The sequence below is a fragment of the Myxocyprinus asiaticus genome, chromosome 36, assembly GCF_019703515.2.
Source record: "Myxocyprinus asiaticus isolate MX2 ecotype Aquarium Trade chromosome 36, UBuf_Myxa_2, whole genome shotgun sequence".
Classification (NCBI taxonomy): domain Eukaryota; kingdom Metazoa; phylum Chordata; class Actinopteri; order Cypriniformes; family Catostomidae; genus Myxocyprinus; species Myxocyprinus asiaticus.
Genome location: NC_059379.1, coordinates 35,971,052 through 35,990,812, shown reverse-complemented (window position 1 = coordinate 35,990,812; position 19,761 = coordinate 35,971,052). Strand labels below are relative to the sequence as shown.

At 36.5% G+C, this 19,761-nt stretch overlaps 1 protein-coding gene across 4 annotated transcripts in view; it reads left to right on the top strand.

The window, feature by feature from the left end:
* Window positions 1-19,761, top strand: part of LOC127426739 (exocyst complex component 6-like) — a 108,294-nt gene that overhangs the window by 74,849 nt on the left and 13,684 nt on the right. For 2 of the 4 annotated variants that reach the window (XM_051673730.1, XM_051673731.1), the window contains exons 19-21: window positions 2,693-2,722; window positions 10,161-10,302; window positions 16,427-16,500. In XM_051673730.1, coding sequence (XP_051529690.1) covers window positions 2,693-2,722; window positions 10,161-10,302; window positions 16,427-16,500 — 246 coding nt within the window. The remainder of the gene's footprint in view (window positions 1-2,692; window positions 2,723-10,160; window positions 10,303-16,426; window positions 16,501-19,761) is intronic. The other 2 variants (XM_051673732.1, XM_051673733.1) reach the window with 1 other exon arrangement.

Sequence of the window (19,761 nt, the reverse complement as noted above, 5' to 3'; positions counted from 1 at the left end):
TAATGAGAAGCCACCCATGGTCTTACATGATGTCCTTGTCATTGCAAATACCTCTGTTAAACAATGGTAGAACAATGGGAAACTTTCATAGACATTTACAGTTTGAAGGGGTTGAAACTTACATGAATTATGGACATGTTAATGACTAATTTTCCTACTCCTGTTCTAACTAGTGTTTGCCTTTGGATGTTTTATAGGTTACTTAAACCATTAGGCCTGTGTCCTGCTGAACTCATATCATTCTTGTTTAAATGAAATGTGCACACAAATGCATGCAGTTATAGTCTCCAGTCTCCTTTATCAGTTTTTGCAAGGTGGGGGATTTTGGCTACTGAAAATGCTGAGTGGCTAGTTACCTTGGAAAACTACTAGCCACAGTGGCCGGTCAGCCAAAAAGTTAATTTCAAACCCTGTGTGTGTGTGTGTATATATATATATATATATATATATATATATATATATATATATATATATATATATATATATATATATATATATATATATATGTATGTATATACAGTGCATCCGGAAAGTATTCACAGCACTTCACTTTTTCCACATTTTGTTATGTTACAGCCTTATTCCAAAATGGATTAAATTCATTATTTTCCTCAAAATTCTACAAACAATACCCCATAATGACAACATGAAAGAAGTTTGTTTGAAATCTTTGCAAATTTATTAAAAATAAAAAACGAAAAAAATCACATGTACATAAGTATTCACAGCCTTTGCCATGACACTCAAAATTGAGCTCAGGTGCATCCTGTTTCCACTGATCATCCTTGAGATGTTTCTACAACTTGATTGGAGTCCACCTGTGGTAAATTCAGTTGATTGGACATGATTTGGAAAGGCACACACCTGTCTATATAAGGTCCCACAGTTAACAGTGCATGTCAGAGCACAAACCAAGCCATGAAGTCCAAGGAATTGTCTGTAGACCTCCGAGACAGGATTGTATCGAGGCACAGATCTGGGGAAGGGTACAGAAAAATTTCTGCAGCATTGAAGGTCCCAATGAGCACAGTGGCCTCCATCATCCATAAATGGAAGAAGTTTGGAACCACCAGGACTCTTTTTAGAGCTGGCCGCCCGTCCAAACTGAGTGATTGGGGGAGAAGGGCCTTAGTCAGGGAGGTGACCAAGAACCCGATGGTCACTCTGACAGAGCTCCAGCATTTCTCTGTGGAGAGAGGAGAACCTTCCAGAAGAACAACCATCTCTGCAGCGCTCCACCAATCAGGCCTGTATGGTAGAGTGGCCAGACGGAAGCCGCTCCTCAGTAAAAGGCACATGACAGCCCACCTGGAGTTTGCCAAAAGGCACCTGAAGGACTCTCAGACCATGAGAAACAAAGATTGAACTCTTTGGCCTGAATATCTAGCGTCATGTCTGGAGGAAACCAGGCACCGCTCATCACCTGGCCAATACCATCCCTACAGTGAAGCATGGTGGTGTCAACATCATGCTGTGGGGATGTTTTTCAGCGGCAGGAACTGGGAGACAAGTCAGGATCGAGGGAAAGATGAATGCAGCAATGTACAGAGACATCCTTGATGAAAACCTGCTCCAGAGTGCTCTGGACCTCAGACTGGGGTGAAGGTTCATCTTCCAACAGGACAACAACCCTAAGCACACAGCCAAGATAACAAAGGAGTGGCTCTGGGACAACTCTGTGAATGTCCTTGAGTGGCCCAGCCAGAGCCCAGACTTGAACCCGATTGAACATCTCTGGAGAGATCTGAAAATGACTGTGCACCGACGCTCCCCATCCAACCTGATGGAACTTGAGAGGTCCTGCAAAGAAGAATGGGAGAAACTGCCCAAAAATAGGTGTGCCAAGCTTGTAGCTTCATACTCAAAAAGACTTGAGGCTGTAATTGGTGCCAAAGGTGCTTCAACAAAGTATTGAGCAAAGGCTGTGAATACTTATGTACATGGGATTTTTTTTGTTTTTTATTTTTAATAAATTTGCAAAGATTTCAAACAAACTTCTTTCATGTTGTCATTATGGGGTATTGTTTGTAGAATTTTGTGGAAAATAATGAATTTAATCCATTTTGGAATAAGGCTGCAACATAACAAAATGTGGAAAAGTGAAGCTCTGTGAATACTTTCCGGATGCACTGTATATATGTGTGTGTGTGTATATATATATATTATTATTATTATAGTTCTTATGAAAAGTGCAAAGGAGAATTTCCATCTGGGTAGGGGACAAGCAAATAATTACGAAAGGTAATTAAGAAGACATTAATAAATTGCAAAGCTGTTATAATCTATCCTTTAAAACTAAAACAGTTCTCTTATCAAAAAAAGCATTTTTTCCATTTAAATCTTCCCAAGGTACAGAAAAGTTCCCCTTATTGAAGAATCACCTGTATATTCCTGCACATAATTATCAACACCGATATCTCTCCGCCCATCCCTTTCATTGTGAACGAGACAGCTTGCTTGCTTTTCTCTTCTCCTGGCCTGTCTTCTTAAATAAATTATTTTAACCTCCAGTTTAAGTTGGTTATCTTTTGTTTTCTCAACAATGTAACATCTTTCCTTTAAGTGAATGTACCTTCTCTTTGCTTTCTGCCAGGCATGCTTGGTTTTCTGATTTTTCTTTGTCTGTCCATTTATTATGGCTACATTTTCTTTCCCTGTCCATGTGTTTTATTTTCTTGGAGTTTCTGCTCAGAATAACAACAATGATCATGCTGCGATGTCGGTAAGTAGACCGTCTTCAAATCCTAGGGGAGGATAAGAAATAAATATGAAAATTAAATAGCAAACAAGCCAACAAAATCTGCATGTTTATGTCAGCTCTGTGGACTTCATGCTTGTTTTGCTTCCCTCTTCACGTGTAATGCAGACTGTAAAGCAGATTGATTGGCATGCTACCTTTGGTCTGTTCCCATGATTGTCTAAACTGATACCAGTATCTGCAGAACATGTGCCATTCTTACTTGAGATTCACTAGCACTGGCGCCATCATTTAAGGTTATAGCGGTAGTCTAAATAATTAGTGTGTCTCAAGTCAGAATAATGCTTTATTAATGCCGCATAATGAAACATTGTACCCTACTACCCGATCAGGACAGCTATGTATATGTTGTTGCTTTTAAGAAGTACACTTAGATGTTACATAATCTTTGTTAGTAAATCAAATTACATTACGTAGCTGGGCTAATATAAGCAGGCATATTTTGATTAAAGTGATACAATCACCTTTAAAATGCTTTAGAGGTGTAATTACAGTAATTCCGACAAGATGCAGCATTAATGACAACAGACAAAACAAGACAGATGCTCAGCTCATATTTCCATGCTTTAATAACCATAGTCATATCTTATGAAAACCAGTGTTGGGTGTAATCTGATTACAAAGTTATTAGTTACTGTAATCTACTGTAATTACTTATATAGTTCAAAAAAGTTGTTTACATTTTGTTTCCTAGTAATCAGATTAGTTACTGACTTTCAATTAAGTTGATTACTTTCAAGTACATTACTTGGGTTACACAAAATAGTATTAAAACAGTATTAACTATGTAGAATTTAAAACATGAATTACGCATGTGTGTCTCTTTGCATTTCTGTGACAGCTGAAGGGAGTATGAACGTATGACTCAGAACAAGGAGAAGATATAGACGTTATTTTTTGAGTGTGAAAAGTGTTTTAGAAAGTAACTTAAAAGTAATTAGTAATGTGATTACATTGTTGATGGAGTAATCAGTATGCTGATGTGAATACAGTTTTATAGAAGTAATTAGTCATTTGTAGTGGATTACTTTTTGAAGTAATGTACCCAACACTGGTTCTAACCCGGCACGATGTGATAAAGTGACAAGCGATAAAAGTTACCTTTTCCATGTCAATGTGATCACCTTATCAGCATGATCATGCAGACTGTCAGAGCTTTTTTATGGTCGTTTGGTTAGCACAATAGTCAAGTTCCTGGAGAAAAAATCCCACTCATTTTGTTCATAAAGAAATAGACTTTTTGCAATAACGTAAAACTTCTCAAGACATACGTACAATGAGCTCTTAGTTTAAACAATGATGTAGAAGCCACAAGTCAATGTGATTTCAACCTTTTTTTTAAAATCACGATTTAATTACAAAAACTCCCAGTGCAGAACTACACTGCCCATAATTCTGATGTGATCACCAATCAGAGAAGTTGCTTTTACTAGTGGTCGACTGATATATTGCGGAGGCCGATAAATCGGCAGATATTCTGACTTTTTTATTTATCGCATCGACCGATACATTTTCCTGTTTAGCCGATTTGTTTCTTGAGGGGGCTGAAATTGCCTGCTTGCATGGGAAGCGACTGAGACTTTTAAACGACCAATCATGGTTTGTTTTGATGTTACGTGCATCGTGTAACTACAATTATAGACCGGTGTGCAACACAGTGTAATTTAACAGTCCGCATATCAAAGCCACAATACGCGTTTGAGCTCATAATGTTAACGTGCTCACCTGTTTCATTCTCCCTCTCTCTCCTCAACAGTTCCCTGTAACTTTTAACTGTCTTGTCTAATGATAAAAAGGCAAATATCAATAAAACTAATATCATATGCCGTCTGCTAATATGCGCATATCTCCTTTAAACAGATGTAATTCACAAACCTCACGAAAATCTAGCGTTTTCTTCCCGTCGAGCGCCCATCTAATATATTCCTCTGAAGCGCATATTCTATCGACCAGAATAAAAAACTTCAGTATCAGGATCAAAAGTTCCTCTCATTCACAAATCATGACGATCAGTCCGTGACAATCCGAGCAGGCGATCCAGGCCGTTTAAACTGTCAGGAGATTGCTGCTCGCGCTGGATCCTCACAAGCGCGTGACTGCAACTTCAGAGCGATTCACGTGTGCTATGAGTAAATGTCTTATTCACTATGCATTGTATGTACAGTTGGTTTGATTCAGTATTTTTGTAGAAAATGTGATTGCTAATGTGGACATGCCATCCATGGTTGCTGGACTACTCTGTGTACTGTTATTTCCTTCTTCCTAAAATATTAACAATTTCTTCATGTGCAAATAAGGGTTGTTTCACATATAGTACGTTTTAAGTGAACCAAATCCAGTTCGGATAAAGTGAACCAGAAAGGGAACCAGGCGCAAATGACCTCAGTGCTTTTGGTGTTCATAATGTAAGTGGACTTTAAAGAGGACCCAGTTTCTTTTTTGGTCCTCTTCATATTAATGTGGTCTCAGACCCCTTGTTGTTCACACCACAGCTCCTTAAGAACTCAGACCCCATTGCAGCTAGAGCTGTCACGGTTATGAAATTTGGCTGACAATAATTTTTAATAAATAATTGTGATTATTATGATAAGCAATTGTCATACAAATTGTCATACTTCTTAAGGTGTACGTATGCTTATTACAGATAGGCCTACACCTTAAGTAGTCATTTATTTATATTTAACTTGAAATCATATAATATATATGATTACTTTTAAGGCTTTAAAAAATATTGAAGTTTTCAGAAAAAATTATTGCAGAGGGATAGAATTACATAAAAAGTCATATTTTATAATGTTATATCATTTATGAAAACACCGCCAATTATATTAAATTATGCAGTAGTAATAATGTATACTGTATTTCTGTCCTAAATTCTTCACTCTCTCACGTTGTTAAGGCCCTCCGATAAAACCTACATGCCCTTATTTCGCATGAAGGAAAACATTTGAAATTCTATGTGCATGTGAAAATATGTTTCTTTATCATCTCGAGAGTAATGGAGCAAGCTGCGTTTGCCTTTGCGCAAATAAATTTAAAGTGAAACTATAAAAATCCTCGCTTGTATTTTCGTGGGAGTTTGGCGCCGAACCTCCGTAGACGGTAGTCCCATCAGAGCACTTTAAAGCGGTTCATCTTCACGTGCTGCTCTGCTCTGAATGTGGCCGGTCCGTTCATTTTAGGTGCTCAAATAATACAAGAACGGAATATGAGACACAAAAACACGTCATGGTAATCACGGTATATCTATATTCGCTTAAAATTCCCATATGTGGACAGTAAATTGTGACTGGAATATGAAGTATGTAATGCAGCTATGTATGGAAAGCCACAGGGTACTTCTGTCATAAAATGCAAAGTGGACTGGTACCTCTTCGCTTTCACATTGCACAAATCAATCGAACCACAAAAGGACCAACAAACGAACCATAGGGGGTCTGAGACCACTTGAGTTGTTCACATATACACGTTATACCACTCTGAGAGCGCTTGGAGTGCTCAAACGAACTAGGTGTAAAAACGCCCTAAATTGATTAAACAGAAATCGGAAGAAACTGCTATCTACTGTTTAAAATACAATATTATTTTTTTAGATTCTTTTATACAAAGTTTTGTGTGAAATTGAGTAATTATAGTGCTAAATAAGAGTTTTTAGCAATTTTATGTTTATGTTATTTACTATATTAAATTGTGTGATATATCTGCATTGTATCGGCCTATCGGCCACCCTGCTCTCTGGATATAAAAACCCTTATCGGTTGACCACTAGCTTATACCACAGCAAAAATTCATCAGAAACATCGGCAGTGATTGTCGACTGTCAGTGTTACCCTCTTATATTTTTCCTGCTACACTTTTTTGGTCCTGAAATAGTTCCGTTAAATGTACGCTAAAATAGCGGCAGCTGTGGTTCACCGTAATTCACTGTAAAAAAAATGCAGTGACCATGTTTCAGGCATTACGGGATATAATTCTGGTGTCTGTATATTTCACAGTTCACTACCATTTAAATTATTAAATGATGCAAACTTAATATACCAACCTTCTTGAATTACAAGTATCTGATTTTCACTTTAAAATGTATTGTTAAACATCATAGTAACAACAGAGGTCATGCAGGGACTTCCGGTTACACCCGATTATTTTTTTTACCTTGATTTTAACAACAGTTTACCGTAAAAGTATATTTAGTCTCTTGTTAAACGTAATATAATTTTTTACTGTTAATTATACGGTAAAAACATACTTTTAACATCTAAAAAAATAAAAATAAAAAGATATTTTACAGTAAAATTACATGTTTTTTAGTAATTACAATGTATTATTAGTTTTTACCATATATGTTAAGTTAGCTACCTATTCACCAACTATCAGCTTTTTTACTGTAGCATTTTTATATTCTTTCTCCATTAAAATTACAGAATTTTTTGAATGTATATTTGGGTCCTTTAAAGGCTGTAACTGGAAAAATATGTTAATTATGGTGAATGTTTTTAATGGATTAAAAAAATAATAATCATAATTATAAAGTGCCTGCTGTTATAGCCCTGCTTTTTATTGTTTTATTACCAACAAAAAATACCCAAAGCGCTCTGAATTTTGGGCTTTTTATTATTAATATTATTATTATTCGTATGCTTGTGACATGGGATTGGTTGGTCATTGTGATACTTGAGTGTTTTGTTCAAAGAATAGATAGATATCTAATAGATATTAACACTTATAACTGGGTTGTTTATGGAGAGCTTTGTCTTTTTGCTTAGGGTAAAATAATGTTTGCTGTTGGAAATCAAATAAAAGTTTTTTTATTTCTTTGGTAGTCGTCAGCATGTGTTGATGGAGCAGCTGTTGCATGAGTTTTTCTCGTGAGTGTGTGACGTCTGTTTTTGCCAGGTTTGGTTGGTCTTTCACCTCTTTCCTCTTTACAACCCTGTTTATTACGAGCTGTGTCGGCTTGCATGAACGACTGCTGCAGATATGCAACTTAAGTGTGTATGTGTTTGTGTGTCCCAATTGAAATCCACCAGTTGGAGGATTTTCAAGGCTGGGAAGACCTTTGTCATCTCCATGTTGTGTCATTAATTCCACTAATTATGATTTTAGTCATATTTGAGGTATGGTTCTAGATTATGGTTTTAGGTTTACGTGCCGTTAAAGACCCCATGAAATCAAAATTGGACTTTTGTTGCATTTATTTCATGTGTATTAACTTTGAAGCTGAAACAGACCAAAAATATTGATGACTCATCTTGTACTACACAGATACTTGTCCAATCATATGCTCTCTATGAGAATGTCCCTCCCCCTAATAACACCTTTAACTGACTAGCAAGTAACAAGTCATGGTTCATGGCTGTGACGTAACTAAACGTCCTGCTCAAACTTCCGGTTTCAATAGGAAATATGTCAACACAGTAAAGAAAACTGCACTCATCAAGTTTTTTCATGGGGTCTTTAAAAGAAAATGCCTGTGACATGGAGCGTATTAGCACAATAAAGCAACATGAGCTAAAAAAAAAAAAGAGTTTGTGGGCAGTTTTTGAATTAAACACATTCAAAACATAATCCTTTTCATAGTCACTTTGGAACAGAAACTTTTCTGATTTATCCAACCGGGGAGAATTCACTAAACAGTTGCCACACTTTTGCACGCTGTATTTGAGCGCAAAATCCTGCATCCTATTCACTAACCACCCGTAATCTAGTTTAACCATACAGCATCTGTGCTAGTGTGCTGCGCCATGCATATTTAAATTACAGTTATGTAATTATCATTTCAGCGCTGACTTTTGTAAATAAGTCTCATTCTACTGTATAATAAGCCTATTTTTCATAAAAGCAGAGGCTTGTTACCATTGAAAAGAAATGATAATTTTTGCCTGGCACAATTAACTCTCTTAAATTTGTTTAAAAGAGATGTTTATGTACGATTGGGATTGGTGATTTACAAACTGCATTGTGTACTAACTTTGTGGCTGTGTTTGTGCTGTTATCTGATTTGCATTTCTTTAGTGACTTGGGTGCTTAAACAATAGCAGCATACGTAAATATAATGCAGTAAAGCATCGGTGTTGGGTAGTAACAGATTACATGTAATCTGGAATATGTAGTCAGATTATATAAATCAAGTGCCTTTAGTTACATTTTAAAATATGTGTAATTAGATTACAGTTTTGGATAACATGGATTGTATGATTACCAATCAGCCAATGGCAATAGTTAGTGTGTAATTTACTAATTACGCTGATATATTTCTGAGCCAGAGCCTGAAATATGTGCAGTAGGCCTAGACTCATGGCACTACATACATTGAAGACAGTCCGCTGTTTGAATGTATGTTTACTGTTTAATAAAAGGAGTGTTAATTGGTACTTGCAGGGATAGTTAACCGAAAATCATGCCATCCCAGATGCCATCTGCAGAACACAAACTAAGATTTTTAGAAGAATATTACAATGCAAGTGAATGGTGGCCAGAACTTTGAAGCTCCAAAAAGCATGTAAAGACAGCATAAAAGTAATCCATACGATTCCAGTTGTCTAATCCATGTCTTCAGAAGAAATATGATAGGTGTGGTTGAGAAACAGATCAATATTTAAGTCCTTTTTTACTATAAATCTCCACTTTCACTTTCTCATTCTTTTTGTTTTTGGTGATGCACATTCTTTGTGCATATCACCACCTACTGGGCAGAGGTGAGAATTTACAGTAAAAAAAGATCTTACATTTTGATCTGTTTCTCACCCACACCTATCATATCACTTCTGAAGATATGAATTTAACTACTGGGATCGAATGGATTACTTTTATGCTGCCTTTATTTGCTTAATGGTGCCTCAAAGTTTTGGCCACCATTCACTTGCTTTGTATGGACCAACAGACATGAGATATTCTTCTAAAACCTTTGTTTATTTTCAGCAGAAGAGAGAAAGTCATACATTTCTGGGGTGGCATAAGGGAGAGTAAATGATGAGAGAATTTTTATTTTGGGGTGAACTATCCCTTTAATACTATTTTAATTATTTATGAGATTTATGAAAACATGCTATGTGTAATCTCAATCACCTAAAAAGAGTAATCTAAAAGATTACGTCACTGATTACAATTTTAGTTGTGTAATTTGTAATCAATACCAGATTACATTTTAGAAGTAATCTACCTAACACTGTAAAGCATGTGCAAATATATTATGCAATAAGCGGTGCAATTATCTTAGTGATTTCCCCCTCATTTTTTAAGCTCTTCAATTGGCTCCGACCTGATACTAAGAATCTGTACAGACTGTAAATTCATTAAATTCATTTAGATCGAAAACTGGATGTGACTTCATCATTGATGCCCTTTGTAGCTGAGGACACCTGTAGTCACAGTTTTGTTTGTGTTTGTGTGTGCTGTTCTTCAGGGTAAGGTAGCGCAGACGGCGTGTATGTCTGCCTGTAAGCACCTGGCCACGTCACTGATGCAGATGCTGTTGGACACTGAACTCAAGCAGATCAGCATGGGAGCCATTCAACAGTTCAACCTGGACGTCATACAGTGTGAACGTGAGTTTTGGGATTGGATTATTAAAGGAAAAGTTCACCTAACAATTTAAAATCTGTCATTTTAACTGTCAACTTCCAGTGTTGCTGTAGTGTGGACAGCTAATGTAAGCAATCTAATTTTATTAAGCGTGTAATATGCCATGTGCAAAAATATATGCATTAGGCCACTGTTTAACAATCCTTAAAGAGAACTACAGGAAAATATTAAAGGGGTCATGATGAGGAATTACATTTTCCTTGATCTTTTGGCATATAAGAGGTCATTGTACTGTAATAACATACTGTAAGTTTCAGAACTCAAAACTTCCTCCTCACTGCAAAAAGAGCATTTGTTGAAACCACAACTACTTCCTCCACATTGTGATGTCATACTGTGGTAGACATTTGCATCTGACCGCCCCCACAACAACACATCAATACCTAATTTACGTAATCACTTCTGTAGCTAGAGATGGCAAGAAGAGGGCAGGTCAGTCAAGAGTAGAGAGTCAATCAGAACAGTGGGCATTTACTGTCAAGGAGCCATTTACTTAAAGGAGAAGCAGCACCAAAACCAAGCATTTCTGACAAAAAGTCAGAATGAGGTTGGAAAATGATCATGTTTTGCAAATATATTACTTTTTTTGTGCAAAAAAAAAAAAAAAAACTTTACTAATGTTATATGTGAACCTCAAGTAACATGTTAAAATAATAATAATTTTAAAAAAGCATGTCATGTCCACTTTAAATGCAAAACCAAATGCAAAAATTAAAAATGTATTTGTGGGCCGAAATTAAGGAAAAACAATCTTCCTACTTTAAAACCCCTGCAATGCAACAACAGTTCATAGTGACCACGTCTGTCAAGCTTCAGAAAGTCAAAATAAAATGACCAAAAAAGAAGTCCATAGGACTCATGTGCTGTATTCCAAGTCTTCTGAAGTCATACAAAAGCTGCCTATAGACAGCTGCCTTCTAAAGCAGTTACGTAAATGAAGTAGAATGACTGATTTGATCCACCACATAAGCAGCAAATCTGTGCGTCATACAAATAGCGTTCCCCATGTGAGACCCAACTCACGGTTGATTTCAGTAGATTTTAAATTTGGCATGTTACTAAGCTAACAAGGTGATTAAAAAGCATAAAAAGAACACATAGCATACACACATGTTGGATACATTTTTAATTAGATTGTTTTTAGCAATGCTTTTTAGGTTTGAATGAATTAGAAGTATATTTTTATTCACTGAGCTTGTTGGAATGTATCATGGGATTGTCATGTATCCTTTGCCGCTTTCTTTGGCCAAAAGAATAGAGCATAATTATACTTCCTACTTTTTGGAGCAGCCTTCGGATTAGGAGTGTGCATTATAATGCTGCTTATGTAGGCCACTCACTAGGTTTAAAAGAGGCAGAATTTGAACTTTACCATAACCATTTTCTAAGCCGAATTTCCCATGCAGTTTTTCAAATACGCAGTTAGGCTGCCAGCCGAGGCGTATGATGCTCTGTGAACCGCAGCGTAGATGTAGATGCACTCATGCAGCAGGTTTTATTGATATTATCAGCTTTTCTAAGAAGTGGTTATGAGTTACACTCATTTTAAAGAACATTCCTGATTACTTGCTCTTCACCTGCTCCTGGAAGTCCACACCTGCTCTGATTGGAACTGTTAGTAAAATGCCGTTAAACAGTTTTGATCTCTGGTATGTGCACCAATTGAACAAAATGTTGTGTTTTTACATTGTACATTGTATCTTTTCACAAATTAAATCATGTAAAATTTCACCTGGAGACTGTGGTGAACATTTTCAAGTTATGACGCAAACTAATCATTCAATAAGGAAGCCCATTTTGTCACAACTTAATTTTCTCATGATCTCAACATAACAAAAGTTGTTTTCTCGAGATCACAACTTAATTTTCTCTCTCTTTTTTTGTTATTTTGACAAAGTTCCCGCTAGAAAACATCTTTTGGAGCCTGGAGCAGCTCATAACGTCACAGGCACAGCATCTTCATCTTCTGTTTATCGCAGCAGGCTTCTCTATATCAAAGAGATGGATTTTATCTCTGTTTTATCTTGCGACTCGCAAGTCTGCTAAACCTGCTCTCTCAGTCATAATCCGGTATCTGTGGAGTAATGATGAGAAAATGACGTTTTCTGAAGCAAAAGGGCTTTCTTTACAACGTATTGAAATTGGGTTCGTACTCAAAGCTTCTGTACAAAAATCATTGTACTATCATCTGGTGGTCAACTAGCAATAAATCTGGAATTTATTATCAACGCTATTATGTCGTTTTCTTCTTTTTTACTAATGTGTTTATAAATAAATACGTAAAAACCAAGTGAAGGCTCCAAGACTTCATATAGTAGTTGAGAAGTTACTGTGTTCTGTTAAAGAATAAAAACAATGTCTGAGAGTAAATTAATAACTGCTTATTAACATCTGGTTTGGAAAATAAATATGCTTGTGGGATGGGCTGTAACATTTTATTAAAATTGGTATGAAATGTGCTTAAGTGACTGTATTGGGTTCAAAAACATAGCTTTGAACCACATACCAAAGCAGTCACGTGATGTTCAGACAAATGAAGCTTAGGATGTCACAGATCACGAAATTATTAAAGAGTCGATATAGTGCTTCAATGTATACAGTGCTTCGATGGCACAAAGCTATTTCAGCTGCCATCAGGGCTTGATTAATGAGATATGTGACGCGCTCCTGCTCCTCTGACATTGCAATACTGAATGACGTCTCTGGAATGATTCTGCAGTGATTTACACAAGTTGTGATCACGAGAAAACAACTTTTATTATGTCGAGATCTCGAGAAAGTTAAATTGTGATCACAAGAAAACAAGACAGAATAAAGGGATAAACTATGGACAAAACGGGCTTCCGTTGTTCAATCTGTGTTTTGAAACAATTATCTGCAACAAACAGTTCAAATATATATATATATATATATATATATATATATATATATACACACATATATACACTTGTGTGTGTGTGTGTGTGCGTGCGTGTCTGTGTGGGTATGTATATATATATATATATATATGTGTGTGTATGTATGAGAAAATGTCGGGTTACAGTAAATAATATATGTGTGTATGTGTGTGTGTTTGTGTGTGTGTGTTTGTGTGTGTGTGTATGCATATATACAGTTGTGCTCAAAAGTTTGCATACCCTTGGAGAATTGGTAATATATGTACCATTTTTAAAGAAAACATGAGTGAACAGGCAAAAACATTTATTTCTTATGGGATTCATATTCAACTGTAGGTTATAACAGAATGGCACAATCATAAAACAAAACATGGCAACAAAGAAAAAAATGAAATGACCCCTGTTCAAAAGTCTGCATACCCTTAGTTCTTAATACTGTGTATTGCCCCCTTTAGCATCAATGACAGCGTGCAGTCTTTTGTAATAGTTGTCTATGAGGCCCCAAATTCTTGCAGGTGGCATAGCTGCCCATTCGTCTTGGCAAAATGCCTCCAGGTCATGCAAGTCTTTGGTCGTCTTGCATGAACCGCACGTTTGAGATCTCCCCAGAGTGGCTCGATGGTATTAAGGTCAGGAGACTGTGATGGCCACTCCAGAACCTTCACCTTTTTCTGCTGTAACCACTGGAGTGTCAACGTGGCCTTGTGCTTAGGGTCATTGTCATGCTGGAAAGTCCAAGAGTGTCCCATACGCAGCTTTCGTGCAGAAGAATGCAAATTGTCTGCCAGTATTTTCTGATAACATGCTGCATTCATTTTGCCATCAATTTTCACAAGATACCCCATGTCTTTAGAGTTCACACACCCCCAAAACATCAGTGAGCCACCACCATGCTTCACAGTGGGGATGGTATTCTTTTCACTATAGGCCTTGTTGACCCCTCTCCAAACATAGCACTTATGGTTGTGACCATAAAGCTCTATTTTGGTCTCGTCATTCCAAATTACAGTGTGCCAGAAGCTGTGAGGCGTGTCAAGGTGTTGTCGGGCATATTGTAACCGGGCTATATTGTGGCATTTGCACAGTAAAGGCTTCTTTCTGGCAACTCGACCATGCAGCTTATTTTTGTTCAAGTATCGTCGTACTGTGCTCCTTGAAACAACCACACCATCTTTTTCCAGAGCAGCCTGTATTTCTCCTGAGGTTACCTGTGGGTTTTTCTTTGTATCCCGAACAATTCTTCTGGCAGTTGTGGCTGAAATCTTTCTTGGTCTACCTGACCTTGGCTTGGTATCAAGAGATCCCCAAATTTTCCATTTCTTAATAAGTGATTGAACAGTACTGACTGGCATTTTCAAGGCTTTGGATTTCTTTTTATATCCTTTTCCATCTTTATAAAGTCCCATTACCTTGTTACGCAGGTCTTTTGACAGTTCTTTTCTGCTCCCCATGACTCAGTATCTAGCCTGCTCAGTGCATCCACGTGAGAGCTAACAAACTCATTGACTATTTATACACAGACACTAATTGCAATTTAAAAAGCCACAGGTGTGGGAAATTAACCTTTAATTGCCATTTAAACCTGTGTGTGTCACCTTGTGTGACTGTAACAAGGCCAAACATTCAAGGGTATGTAAACTTTTGATCAGGGCCATTTGGATGATTTCTGTTATCATTATGATTTAAAAAGGAGCCAAACAACTATGTGATAATAAATGTCTTCATATGATCGCTATCCTTAAATAAAAGACAGTTTTTTTGCATGATCAGTCATATTTTCAAAATCAATGCCAAAATTTCACAATTTCTGCCAGGGTATGCAAACTTTTGAGCACAACTGTATATATATATATATATATATATATATATATATATATGTATGTATGTATACTGTATATATGTTTATATATATATGTGTACACTACCAGTCAAAAGTTTTGAAACACTGAAATGTTTCTCATGATGTTAAAAATCTTTTGATCTGAAGGTGTATGCTTAAATGTTTGAATTTAGTTTTGTAGACAAAAATATAATTGTGCCAACATATTAATTTATTTAATTATAAAACTAAAATGTAATTAAAAAAAAAATAGTTTTTGAAATTGATGACTTGGACCAAATAATAAAGAAAAGCAGCCAATAAGTGCCCAACATAGATGGGAACTCCTTCAATACTGTTTAAAAAGCATCCCAGGGTGATACCTCAAGAAGTTGGTTGAGAGAATGTCAAGAGTACATGTCTGTAAATTCTAGGCAAAGGGTGACTACTTTGAAGATGCTAAAATATAACACAGTTTCACAACATAATTCCCATAGTTCCATTTATGTTATTCCATAGTTTTGATGGCTGTACTATTATTCTAAAATGTGAGAAAAATATTTTTTAAGAATGAGTGTTTCAAAACTTTTGACCGGTATTGTATATATGAGAAAATGGTGGGTTGCAGAAAGGCACTTGCAATGGAAGTGAATGGGTCCAGTCCATAAACATTAAAATACACACCGTTTCAAGACATAATCAGTTGCATGTTTACGTTACGGCGTTTACCAGATTGCTAGGTTTACCGGCATCAAAATTTTAATATTGGATATAAATTTACACATAATATTAATAAGAAAATGTATTAAACTAAAATAAAATGTGTTAAACTAAAATCAGGTTAACACGTAAAAAACGTTATACCTGTTACCATTATACATTAACATGTGTAACATTATATCCAATATCACAACTTTGTTGTCATGATGACATAATGGCAGTAAAACCAGTATCTGGTTTACAGTAAAAACAAACATTATACGTGTAAACATGATTTAAGTCTAAATTTGCTTACTAACCTTATCTGTGGAAACTTATATCCAATATTACAATGTTGTTGCAACAGCAGTAAATCTCAGATTTTTTTCTTACTCTTACTTCTATTGTAAGTGCCTTTCTGTAACCATGATGTTTGCTTCCTCTTTTTTAAATAAACAAGAGACGAGTCAAAATTAATTTTGTGGTAATCAATATTATGCTACAAATGCTGTCGATTGACCTAAATCTGTATTCAACCCGGAACATTCCTTTAATATATCATCCATCCTTTATTTACATGAGAGTTTGATTTAGGATCTTTACACAGTACACTCCAATTAATGCTGTGTTCTGTATCTACATGACTAAGATGTTTTCCTGTTCCTCTCTCAGTGTTTGCCAGTTCCGAGCCTGTGCCAGGATTCCAGGGGGACACGCTACAGTTGGCCTTCATTGACCTCCGACAGGTACATAACTCTTTCAGACATGACTATGCTTGATCCACAGCCCCTGTGAGTGGAGCTGAGGGGCTGGGTGGAGACCATACAGCACGCCACTAATAGATTAACTCTACCTGAACACACTTACCTTCAGGAGGGGAAATCACTTAGTCGCAATGGGTTTTTCTCTTCTTCTTTTGGTTCTGTTTTTTTTTTTTTTTTTTTGTGCTGCTTGGAGTTTGAACTCTTAATCTGGGCCTCAGGTGCTTAAGGTATAAAGCTGAGGTCATCTAGAGGTTTCTTCAAAAGGTATGTCATATAAAGAGAAATAATTAGGGTGTGTTGTTACTAATGCTCAGTTGAAAACTATTTTAATCCCTCTTTTTACAATTTCAGAAGGCCAAATGCAAGTATGCTAAAATCGTCTGTGTAAAACGTTTTCAGGACACTGGAAGCTTTTAATTGGTTTCAATTTGAACTGACATTTTAGAAATCAGGGGCCAGATTCATGAAAATGTTCCTGAGAAAAAAAAATCTGAACGTTCTTAAGATAAATTCTAAGAAGTTTGAATGTTCCTAAGTGCAATTCTTGGAAACTTCCTAAGAAGTTCTCAAATATTTTCTTAAGAACATCTTATTTTTTTTCTTAAGAATAAGATGACAGGCCATTGTCTGATTTCACTAACCTGCTCATGAGGTTGCCTTGTCTAATACAACAAATTCATTGCTTCAGCACTGTTTAATAGAAACGATAAATGTATCTATCTATTTAACTTTTTTTAGCAACTCGCTATAATTTTTTTATGTAAATGATGGATGTTTCTATGGATTCTAAAGATCATGGAGAGAGAGCACTATATTGAATTGACAAGCATAATTGGTCCCCATATTAAGAGTGAAGCCTCAAAACAATACATTTATGTGGTTTGATAGCTGAAAATAAAAATAACATAAAACACAAAACAATCAAAATGTGTTGTGGACGGGGGCCTGGATACCTCAGCGAGTAAAGACACTGACTTCCATACCTGGAGTCGCAAGTTCGAATCCAGGGCGTGCTGAGTGACTCTAGTCAGGCTTCCTAAGCAACCAATTGGCCCAGTTGCTAGGATGGGTAGAGTCACGTTGGGTTAACCTCCTTGTGGTCTGTTTGCCTCCTAAAAGGTACAAGCTGTAAGGGTTCTAATATGTACCCATGTTAAAGGTTACACGGGTGTACCTTTGAGTATACTGCCCCAGTGACAAACCATTGTACCCCTTAAGGTAAAATGTTTGCAAATTTTTTCTGACAGTGAACATGATAGAACACGTCTCATTTGAAACAACCCAGTAAATTTATTAAACATCTTACCTTTAGGGATATAAGACAACTGTAAGGTTATCCTAATTTATTTATTTTTGTATCCCCTTTTCTCCCCAATTTTGGAATGCTCAATTCCCACTACTTACTAGGTCCTCGTGGTGGCGCAGTTACTCACCTTAATCTGGGTGGCGGAGGACAAGTCTCAGTTGCCTCCGCTTCTGAGACCGTCAATCCATGCATCTTATCACGTGGCTTGCTGTGCATGACTCCGCGGAGACTCACAGCATGTGGAGGCTCATGCTACTCTCCGTGATCCACGCACAACTTACCACGCACCCCATTGAGAGCGAGAACCACTAATCGCGACCACGAGGAGGTTACCCCATGTGACTCTTCCCTTCCTAGCAACCGGGCCAATTTGGTTGCTTAGGAGACCAGGCTGGAGTCACTCAGCACACCCTGGATTCGAACTCGCGACTCCAGGTGTGGTAGTCAGTGTCTTTACTCGCTGAGCTGGTTATCATAACTTTAAGATGTTATTTAGAACAATTTTTAAGAACATTTTTTGGAGAATTTGAATTCTTCTTAAGTTTTTTCTAAAGAGCAATCTTAAGAAAAAAGATAAGAACTTTCTTAAGAAATTTTTTCGGGAATACAAAATATTCATACCTTTTTTCTTAATTTAGAAATTAAGAAGAAAATGGTAGTTAAGAAGAATTTTCTTCTTAAGAATGTTTCATGAATTTGGCCTCAGTGGTGTTTGCTGTGGTTATTATCACTATTACTATAGCTCATACTTAAGGTAATTAATTGTCATACACAATATAATTGCAATTGTTGTTGGCATAACATCGTCATGGCAACAAAGTTGTAAAATTTGCTATAACTTTACACAGAAAAGGTTAGTAAGCGATCTTATTACACTAAAATCATATTTACACACATATTGTTTACATCTTGTGACTTGAACTTTTGAAACAGTAAGTATTTTAATGTTCAAAAATTGGCCCTCATTCTCTTCCATTGTAAGTGCCTCAGTGTAACCCAGATTTTTTGCTTTTTTTTATTTTATTTTTTTAAGAAAAGGCAAGTCAATACATTTTGTGGTAATCAACATACTCCACAAATTTTGTTGATTGAGCTCAACTTGAGTTGGACCCAGAATATTACTTCAAATGAATAAACGCACAGTTCTGGGTTTTGCAGCATGCCATGCATCGGTCGGGGCGGCGTCTTTCAGCGTGTCACAACTGCGGCCGCTTGCTGAGATCTCAGCTCGATTACCATTAGAACAACGCTAATTTGTGGCATTGATCCTCGGCTGGTTACTGGAGGATTTGCTGACAGCTTCTTTCAAGTGCACTCAGCGAGCATTGACTCCATTCAGACAAAGGGAGCTCAGAGAGGGTCATAGATAAGGAGAGCAGAGCGCCGGCCCTGCCTAAGATTACCTTCCCATCATAATATGATCCCATCACTCTAATACTGATTAAAAGTTATTTGCTCGTGTCGCTTAAGAAAGACTAAAATGTCTGAGAAGCATGAAATATCTGAGAGCACATTTGAGCAGGCCCAATTAGTTTTTACCTGCATTGGGAAGAACCAACAAAAAATACACTACTAAAATTTGTTAGTAATATGACAGTAGTTCTGCTGTTTTCAAAGTAGTATTGGCTTTTCTAGTAACAAGCTACTTTTTCCAAAATATAGTGGTGTAGGGGGACAAAATGCTACATTGCCATTTTTTGTTGCATTGTATTGCACACAAACCTTTATAGTGAGCCTGATCTCATCAAAATGATTTGACTGTGGTGACATTTTTTGCAGAATTGATAGTTTTTGGGTGAACTATCCCTTCAAGTAAAAGTAAAGATACCTTCATGGAAACTGACTCAAGTAAAAGTTAAAGTAGCTCATGAGAAAAATACTTAAGTAAAAGTGATAAAGCAACTGATATTAAATTTACTCAAGTATCAAAAGTACAA